Source organism: Narcine bancroftii, chromosome 3, assembly GCF_036971445.1.
Source record: "Narcine bancroftii isolate sNarBan1 chromosome 3, sNarBan1.hap1, whole genome shotgun sequence".
Classification (NCBI taxonomy): domain Eukaryota; kingdom Metazoa; phylum Chordata; class Chondrichthyes; order Torpediniformes; family Narcinidae; genus Narcine; species Narcine bancroftii.
The window spans coordinates 231,820,357-231,830,408 of record NC_091471.1 but is presented as its reverse complement, the minus strand read 5'-3'; the positions used below and the strand labels follow the sequence as shown (position 1 = coordinate 231,830,408).

Sequence of the window (10,052 nt, the reverse complement as noted above, 5' to 3'; positions counted from 1 at the left end):
AGCCCCACTTGAGATGCTTGCCAAAGAGAAGAACTGAAACCAACTTTTCCATGTGAAAGCTTTAATTTCGCGTTCCTCGGGACGATTGAGCGGGTGGGGGGGGGGGGGGGCTAGCTCTCTCCTGGACCCCCAGCCCACGTTGCCAGTCTCGTCACTTTTTCTTGTTGTCTTTGCAAGCCACAACATAACGCTGGGCCACATTGAGTGGTGGAGAGTAGCCATCAGCATAGGATGTGTCCTCGAACAGGACTGAGTAGTCATCTTGTGGCTGGGGACAGGAGGGAAGTGGAATGAGGAGTTAGCATGAGGTGCAAGGTCTCTCCTACATCTTCCTCTCCCCTCTCCGCCAAGATCCCCCCTTTCCCTCCACCCTTTGCCTGGCTCTCCCTCTTCCCCACCTCTCCTCACCCCTCCCTGCCTCTCTTCCCTCCTTCCTTCTGTCTTGCTACCTCTCCTCTCCCCTCCTTCCTCTGCCTTGCTCCCCCTCCCCTCCTTTCCATTTTCCCTTCCTCTCTCCTTCTCCCCCCCCCCCACCCATCACCTGCTTCACCTCCCCTCCTTGCCTTCTCCCCATCCTCCTTTCCCTTCCATTACTTCCATTACCTCCCCTCTTCTTCCTCCTCCCCCCTCCTCTCCCTCTGCCTCGTTTCCTCTCCTCCCCAACCCTCCATAGACTCACTCCCTCTCTCCAGTTGCCCTGCTCCCTTCCCCCTCCTTTCTTCCTCCCCAGCTCCTTCCCCCTCTCATCTCCAGCCTCCACTCCCTACCAAGTCCTTTCACCCTCCCCATCTCAGCTCTCACTCCTTTGCCCTCTTTCCCCCCCAACCCTTCCCCTCACCCAATTCGCTTCCCCTCCCTCCCCAGGTCCTCCCCTCCTTTCCCCCCACCTCCTCCTCCCCTCCTTTCCCCCCACCTCCTCCTCCCCTCCCCTCACACCCCCATCCCCTCTCTCAGCCCCTCTCCTTCCTCCCCAACCCAGTGAGAGAATTGATCCCTTCGGCTGCCTCCACCCCCCCCCGTCTTCCCCTAGCCCCAACCCACCCTCTCCCAGCCCAACTCCCTCCTCCCCCAACCCAGTGAACCTCCACCCAGAGTCACCTTCCCCTCTCTCCGATCATATGCCCAGACATCCCTCCCTCGGAAACCCCCACCTCTCCTCCGACCTACCCGCTGGGGCGGAGTGTGGATCAGGGCCCGGTAGAAGCAGGTGGTCTGGGGGTAGAGGGCAAGGACGAGCTGGTCCTTCTGGAACAGGGCCTCGGGATCCGTCTCTGGGTTCGCCTTCCACTGGGGCAACGGGATGATCCTGCGGCGGCTCAGCGTGTGCCTCCTGCCAGGGGAGGAGGGTACAGTGGTCAGGGAGCAGAGGGCAGCAGGATCGGGCCGGTGAGGGAAGCTGCAGTTTGATGGAGCCAATATTGACATGGGCGAGACAGTGGGAGGTGGGGGGGGGGGGGGTGGGATGAACTTTCACTCACTCTTTTCCTTCCTCATCGATGTCATCCACCTCGTACCTGGTGAAGGAGAAAATAGAGTTTGAGAGAGAGAGAGAGAGGGGGGGTGTGAGAGGAGAGGAGGGGGGTGGGGGAGAGAGAGGGGAGAAAGAGAGGGAGGGGGAGGTAGGAAGGGAGAGGGGGGAAGACTGACTTATTGGTGGCGTGGTTGTAGCTGACAGTCTCGGCGAGGATCCACTGTTCGTCGGCATCCAGACCCTTCACCCTTGCTGCCACCTTGTCCCCCGGCTTCACCACGTAGTCCCCGGCTGCCGGCACCGCTCCGCAGAGTGGTGGGGGTCTGTCGGGGAGAGGCACTGGGGTGAGGGAAGCACGTGACATTCTCTCTCCTCCTTTCCTCTCTCTCCTCCCCCTCTCCTGCTCTCACCTCTCTCCCCTCCCTGTCCTCCCTCCCTCTCTTGCCCCCACTCTCCCACCCCCCCCTGCCCCCACCTCTCCCGCCCACCTACTTGTCGCCGGGTTTCCCAATCCACAGTGGGAGGGTCATGGCTGACTGCTGGAGCAGGGTCATTAGCACTCCCCGCCGCATCGTCTTCCGAGGGGGTTCCGAGTCGTTGTAGAGGCCCGCATTCCGGGCAGCTGGAGGGAGGGGGAAACAAGGATTTGTTATACGCCACCATACAGATACTTTCCTCTGAACCCCCACCCAGAGTCCACTTCCCCTCTCTCTCCGATCGTACACCCAGACACCCCTCCCTCAGAACACTTCCCCCCCCCCCCCGACAGCCCACCCAGACCTCTAACCCCCCTTCCGATGTTCCCCCCTCCAAACTCCCCCCTCCCTCCAATCACCCAGCCAGACTCTTCTCCCATGCCTCCAACCCTCCCCTCCCTCTGAAGCTTTCTCCCCCGATTGCCCACCCAGAGTCCCCCTCCGAACACCCCACCTCACCAATTCTACGCTCCTCCAGTATCGACTTCACCTCCGCAATCTTGTCCAGGGCCTTTCGTAGGATGCTGGGGGGTGCGGGAGGGAGAGAGAGAGATGGAGCGGGGAGGGTTGGGGAGGCAGAGGTGGTGGAGGAAGGGAGAGGCAAGAGATGGAGGGGGAGTGGGTAAAAGTGGAAGGAGAGAGATGGAGGAAGGGCAGAATGAGGGATAAAGAGAGGTGGAGGGAAAGGTTAAAGAGGTTAGGACTTTATTCCCTGGAACATAGAAGGTAAAGATTGGAGGCATTGTGGACAGCGAGAAAGGTTTTCAAAGCTTGCGGAGGGACCTGGACCATCTGGAAAAACGGGCTTGTCAATGGCCAATGGAATTTAATGCAGACAAGTGTGAGGTGTTGCATTTTGGAAGGATAAACCAAGGTTGGACGTCCACGGTGAATGGTCGGGCACTGAGGAGTGCGGTAGAACAGTGGAATCTGGGGATACAGATACATAATTTCCTGAAAGTGGCGTCATAGGTGGACGGGGTTGTAAAGAGAGCTTTTCGCACATTGCCTTCATAAATCAAAATATTGAGTACAGGAGTTGGGATGTTATGGTAAAGTTGTACAAGACTTTGGTGAGGCCACATTTGGAGAATTGTGTGCAGTTTTGGTCACCGAACTACAGGAAAGTTCTTAATAAGATAGAAAGATGCAGAGATTTACTAGGATGTTGCCCGGACTTCAGGAACTGAGTTACGGGGAAAGTTAAAACAAGTTTGGACTTTATTCCCTGGAGCGTAGAAGAATGAGGGGAGATTTGATTGCTGTGTTTAAAATTATGAAGGGGACAGAGGGAGGTGAGATCCATACCAGAGGGTTAAGGGTGAAAGGGGAAAAGCTTAGGGGGAACTTCTTCACAGAGAGCGGTGGGGGTGTGGAATGAGCTGAAGGGGTGGATTCAGACTCTATTTTAACAGTTGAGAAGAATTTAGATGGGTACGTGGATGGGAGGGGTGCGGAGGGATATGAGCTGGGTTAGAATAATGAGCAGAATAATAGTTTGCCACAGACTAGAAGGGCTGAAGGGGCCTGTATCTACGGGGAGGGGAGTGAGAAAGAGGTCACTTACTTGCACTCAGCTTCTCCATCGGCCTTGGCAGTTGTGTACAGACCACGGAGCTTGGTGCGGTAGTACGGGGATACTGAGGAGGTGAGAGAGCCCATCACTGTCCCACCCTATCCACGACCCTCCTTGTCGCTGCAACCCCCTCCGGTCCCCAACATCCCTCCCTGTCGCTGCAACCCCCTCCGGTCCCCAACATCCCTCCCTGTCGCTGCAACCCCATCCGGTCCCCAACATCCCTCCCTTTCTCTGTAACTTCCTCCAGTTCCCTACACCCTTCCCCGTCTCTGTAACCCCCCTCTGGTCCCCAACACCCATCCTTGTGTCTGTAACCCCCTCCGGTTCCCTACCCCTCTCCCTGTCTCTGTAACCCCCTCTGGTCCCCTACACTTTTCCCTGTGTCTGTAACCCCCTCTGGTCCCCTACATCCCTCCCTGTCTCTGTAACACCCTCTGGTCCCCTACACCCCTCCCTGTCTCTGTCACTCCCCTCTGGTCCCCTACACCCCTCCTTGTCTTTGCACCCACCCCCCCCCCCCCCCCAATCCTGGGTCAGGGCGCTACCTTCCCTGACCCTTGGCTTGACCCACAGGAGTCATGAGGTCATGACCCCTGACCCTTCCTCAGTGTCACTCACTCTTCTGCTCTGTCTGCATGCGTTCATGAGTTTTCTGTATGTTGATCAGATTGTGTTCACTGCGTGACCTCTCCTCCTGGGAGGTGGGTGGGAAGGGGGGGGTGGAGAAAGAGAGGGGGAGAGAGAGTTCACACCATGCCATTTTCCTCTCTTTAACTTACTTTCCCTTCTCTCTCCCCCTCCCTATTCCCCCTCCTCCTCCCCACCCACCCTCTTCCATCCCTACCCTACTTGGACTCTGATGAGGCAGGTTGTCTCAGGGGCTGGGTGACGTTTCCCCCAAAACCCTACTCCCTCCCTCACCTCCAGACCCCGTACTGAGTCAGGCCCAGATCACCAGCTGCTGGTTACCTAGTTAACTATGTGTTCTGGTGACCGGGTGACCTAATGCTGGGAAATCTACGATGGCACAGGTCACAAAGTTTAGCTCAATCAGCGGTAACCATCGACAGTTCTGCCATGCAGGTGGGGCCTCAACGCCCCTCTCTGCGATGGGACTCCCGAACGGAAAGACCACTATCGATCCGGGTCAGCAGCAGGATGTTGAGCGCCATCACACTGAGCACTGGCACACCTCAGGGCGGTGTGTTACCCCGCTCCTGTTCACACCACTGACCCATGACTACATCGCCAGGTCCAGCTCCAACGGGGTCACTGAGTTTGCAGATGACACAACAGTCGATGGCCTCATCAGCAACGACGAGGAATCGCACTGTGGAGAAGAGGTGGAAATCCTTGAGAAATGGTGCGAGACTCTCATCATGGACAAAGGAGATGATCGTGGACTTCAGGAGGATCAGGAACGACCACCTTCCACTACACATCAACATCTCTGTAGTGGAGAGAGTGGAGAGCACCAAGATCCCTGGAGTTCACTGAACTAGTGACCTATCGTGGACACTCAACATCTCCTCACTTGTCAGGATGGCGTAACAGTGACTACACATCCTGAGAAGACTGAATCGAGCAAGGCCACCAGCCACCATCATATCAACCTTCTATAGAAGCTTTATCGAGAGTGTCCTGGCCAGCTGCATCACCATGAGGGTACGGCTGCTGCAGAGAAGTGGATCGGAGGTCAATCCACAGGACCATAAGAGTGGCAGAGAGGATCACTGGAGTCTCCCTCCCCCACCCCCCCCCTCCCCCCTCCCCCCCATCGATGCAATCTATGGGGATCATTTGACCGAAGAGGGCGCACAAAATCACTTCCACACAGCATCTTTCTGCTGCTTCCATTGGTGAAGGGATCCAGGAGGATCAGAGCCAGCACCGCCAGGCTGAGGACCAGCTTCTTCCAAGGGGCAGTGAGAAGGGTGAACGACCAAAGAAACTGCTCCTACTGACCACCTCATATTCGTGAGAGACCCACACTGTGTGTGTGTGTGTGTGTGTGTGTGTGTGTGTGTGTGTGTGTGTGTGTGTGTGTGTGTGTGTGTGTGTGAGACACCCTCACTGTGTGTGTGAGAGAGACCCACACTATGTGTGTGAGAGATCCACACTGTGTGTGTGAGAAAGACCAACACTGTGTGTGAGAGACCCACACTGTGTGTGTGTGTGTGAGACCCACACTGTGTGTGTGTGAGAGACCCACACTGTGTGTGAGAGACCCACACTGTGTGTGTGTGTGTGTGTGTGTGTGAGACCCACACTGTGTGTGTGTGTGTGTGTGTGTGTGTGTGTGAGAGACCCACTGTGTGTGTGTGTGTGTGAGAGACCCTCACTGTATGTGTGTGAGACCCACACTGTGTGTGAGACCCACACTGTGTGTGAGAGACATTCACTGTGTGTGAGAGAGACCCTCACTGTGTCTGAGAGAGACCCTCACTGTGACTTCAGCCACGACATCTGCAGGCCTTCACCTTTCACCAAGGACGGTAATAAACTTGGTTTCTTCAGCAGAGGTGACCTCTAACCTGGAGAGGTTACCAGATCATCTCCAGTGGGTCACCTGCAACAGTTACTGGGCAGGAGAGCACCGGAGTGTGTGCTACTAGTTAAGATGGTAAGATGGGCACTAGACACTGGTATTATCGTTCACCCCTGGCTGGTTACCGGGGGGGAGGGGTGGGGGCGTGGTAGTTTAGCCAGTTCCAATTGCAGCAGATACACGTTAACAGGCCAGCGTTCAGATTTATTGCCAGAGTACAAACGTGACGTCACGTACAACTCTGAGATTCTTTTCCCTGCAGGTGCGGCATAATTTCTACTTTTTGGTAGTTCAAAAAATAAACCCTGCACAACATAAACATGGAAACAAATAAAGAAATGTGAACAAAACTGACTGCAATGCAGAGAGAATAAAAATCATTAAGGGGCACAGGAATCCTGAAATGAGTCCCTGATTGAGTTTGTCGTTGAGGAGTCTGACAGTGGAGGTGGAGCAGCTGTTCCTGAACCTGGTGGTGCGAGTCTTGTGGCCCTTACACCTCTTTCCTGATGGCAGCAGCGAGAACAGAGTGTGTGGGGGGCCCTTACACCTCACCGACGGCTGCATTCCCCATGGATGTTCTGGACGGTGGGGAGATGTTCCTGAGCTGTGTCCACGATCTTTTGCAGGGTATCGGTGTCCCACGTACCAGACCGTGATGCCCACTTTCCATCGCACCGCTGTGCAAATTTGCCAACTCCTGAGGAGGTCGAAGCGCTGCCATGATTTCTTCACGATGCCATTGGTGTGATGGGTCCAGGAAAGATCCTCCGAGATAGTGACTCACAAGAACTTAAATTTGCCCACCTCTCCACCTTTGATCCCCCTATGATCACTGGATCATTTACCTCTTACTTTCCCTTCCTGAAGTCAACAATGAGCTCCTTGGTTTTGGTGACATTGAGTGCAAGGTTGTTGCTGGTGCACCATTTAATCTCCCTCCTGTATACTGACTCATCCCATTCCTTTATACAACCCACAACCATGGTATCATCAGCAAATTTGTAGATGGTGTTATTGTTGTACTGAGCCACATAGTCATAAGTGTAGAGCAGGGGTTAAGAACACAGCTCTGGTGCTCTAGGACTGATGGACTTAAATGACTGATGTGACTTGTACATGTAAAACGTGTGCTTCGGATTCAGAATTTATCGTCATGAACAAGTCATGAAATTCGGTGTTTTACAGCAGCGTCACAGGGCAAACATTCATATTATAACCATCTTACATTACTATAAAATAACTACTCAAAGTCAGGCAGCGTCTGTGGTTCACCAATGAATCTGGTGGCGGAGGGGAAGAAGCCTTCCTTGTAGCCGCTGAGTAGCTCATCTTCAGGCTCCTGGACCTTGGAAAAGGTAGCAGAGTGAAGAGGGCCTGGTCTGGGTGGTGGGGGTCTTTGAGGATAGACTGCTTTTTTAAGACCCCACCTCATGTAGACGTCCTCAGTGGGGTGAAGTCTGGTGCCTGTGATATCGCAGCCGAGTTCACAACCCTCTGGAGTTTATTCTTGACCTGAGAGTTGGCGCCTCCATACCAGGCAGTGATGCAATACCTGTGGAAGTTTACAAGAGTCTTCAGTGACGGACCAAATCTCCTCAGACACGACACGAAGTGCAGCCGCTGGCAAGCCTTCTTTGTGACAGCATCGACATGGAGGTTCCAGGTCAGATCCTCGGAGATGTTCACACCCAGGGATTTGAAATTCTTGACCCTCTCCACTACTGAGCCCTCGATGAGGACTAGGTTGTGTTCCCCTGACTCCCTCCTGAAGTCCACAATCATCTTGGTTTTGCTGACGTTGAGCGCAAGGTTGTTGTCGTGACCCCATTCAATGAGCTGATCCATCTCCCTCCTGTCTGCTTCCTCGACAGCATTGGAATTGTGCCTGGCCACTCAATCGTGGGTGTAGAGTGAGTAGGCGTGAGTTACCAGATTATTAAACTGCTGGTTCCTTGTTAACTAGTTATCTGATGTGAAACAGGAATGGCCCTAGTCAGTTGGATACTGGGGCATTAGTTATTGGGTAAGCGAGTTACTAACCAGAGGTTAACCAGGTGATTTCAGTGGTTGGGTTCCCTGAGGGCAGAGGGTTAAGGAGTTAACTAGTATAACCTGGTTACCAATTACCTGGGTTTGCCTGATCAGCTGGTGAAGGTCACCGAGGAGTTCAGAGATGCGGGTGTCCGCAGAGACCAGAGCCATGGATAATCTGGGGGGAAGGGGGGGGGAGGGAGAGAGAAGGGCGGAGGAGGGGGGAGGGGGGGGGAGGGGAAATGGAAAATGTCATCCCTGAAACACTCCGCTCCCTACCCCCACCCCCGGTTCTGCTGCCCCGCCAGCAGTCTAGTAACTGGTGACACCCGCAACCCATAACCCCATACAACCCCATGTTGGAAGAAGTCGTCCACCCGCAGGAGGGAGCGCCTAACCCGAGTACACCTGGAGGGAGCATCCAGCTGAATATAGAAAGGAGAGGGAGCGCCCGGCCGAATACACCCGAGAGAGGGAGCGCCCGGCCGAATGAACATTGGGAGGGAGCGCTCTGCAGAATGCACCTGAGAGGGTGCGCCCGGCCGAATACACCCGAGCGAGGGAGCGTCCGGCCGAATGAACCATTGGGAGCGCTCGGCAGAATGCACCCAAGAGAGGGAGCGCCCGGCGCTAATACATCCGAGCGAGGGAGCGCCCGGCCGAATAAACCATTGGGAGGGAGCGTTCGGCAGAATACACCCAGGAGAGGGAGCGCCGGGCGGAATGCACCAAAGGAAGGGATTCCCCCAACCCCGCCTCAACCCGAAGGAGGGACCGCCCGACTGCCTGCTACCCGCCACCGCTCACCTTCCTTCGCCGACCAACGCGTATGCACTTCGCTGCCGCTCGCACGGCCTCCCTGGGAGAGCTGTCAATCGGCAGCCGCACCACCGTACCATTGGTCAGTGCCGCTGCCCCGCAGGCGTCGCACGGCGTTCGACCCGCCCCGCAGACTGCGGCCGCTGAGGGGCTGAGGACGCATTTCGAAATGGCGAACGGGGGACAAAAAGAATCCTTGGATAGTCGAGTTAAAATGCACCCCCAATTCGGTCCAATGCATCCTCTCCTGCAGTGAATGCAGCACAAAGCTCAGAGAAAGAGCCAGAAAAAAGGACAATAATGCAGAATAAAACTACAAAACATTCAACAGGCATCAAAGTTGGAACATTTGACCCTCCATCCTAAACCTTGAATTCCCGAGAGGGAGGGGTGTAGGGTATGAGAAGGGGTTACAGAGACAGGTCCTGTACCGCCCGGTTTCCTACACCCCTCCCTGTCTCTGTAACCCCCTCCAGTTCCCTACACTCCTCCCTGTCTGATTCCTCTCCACCACCATACCCGACAAGGCATTCCAGACCCCCACAACTCTCTGTGTGAAAAAAACTTCTCCCTGACGTCTCCCCTGAACTTCCCTCCCTCCACTTTGTACACACGTCCTCTAGTGTTTGCTGATCCTGCACTGTCCTGTCCACAATGTCTATGCCTCCTTTCGTCCTCTATTAAATCTCATCCTTCTTCAATCCAAAGATAAAGATCCCAGTTCTGCTAACCTTGCCTCATATAAGACTTAGTTTCCAAAATCTTTCTCCAAATGGCTTATATATCCCTTAAGCTCTGTGTTCGTTTAGGGAGGGGAATCTTCCTTCCTCTTTTGATGAAGAAAGTACATCTCTTATTTTGACAAAAGGGAAGTTAACTGACCTGATGCTGCTTATGGACCTATTTCATTACTTCATGTAGATACAAAGATTATTATCTAAGTTCTTGCTCATCGATTAAAGAATATCGGAGATGTTGACAGCCAGGAATTTGACATTCTTGACCCCCTCTGCGACTGAGCCCTCGATGAGGACTGGGTCATGTTCCCCTGACTCCCTTATGAAGTCCACCATCATCTCCTTGGTTTTCCTGACATTGAGCACAAGGTTGTTGTCGTGACCCCAT

General features: G+C 54.5%; 1 protein-coding gene across 2 annotated transcripts; it reads right to left on the bottom strand.

Moving 5' to 3' along the window:
- Window positions 1-44: 44 nt before the first annotated feature.
- On the bottom strand, window positions 45-9,041 carry sgf29 (SAGA complex associated factor 29). 2 transcript variants are annotated; one of them, XM_069926892.1, is made up of 10 exons: window positions 8,916-9,035; window positions 8,205-8,286; window positions 4,145-4,220; window positions 3,515-3,587; window positions 2,407-2,471; window positions 1,964-2,093; window positions 1,648-1,794; window positions 1,479-1,514; window positions 1,168-1,330; window positions 45-268 (listed from the first exon to the last, which is right to left on the bottom strand). In XM_069926892.1, exons 1-10 carry the CDS (start codon window positions 9,005-9,007, stop codon window positions 152-154), a joined length of 981 nt encoding a protein of 326 aa, XP_069782993.1. In that variant the 5' UTR covers window positions 9,008-9,035; the 3' UTR covers window positions 45-151. The 2 variants fall into 2 exon arrangements, with proteins under 2 accessions (XP_069782993.1, XP_069782994.1); XM_069926893.1 differs by lacking the exon at window positions 1,648-1,794 and having other exon boundaries at window positions 8,916-9,041.
- Window positions 9,042-10,052: the final 1,011 nt, after the last annotated feature.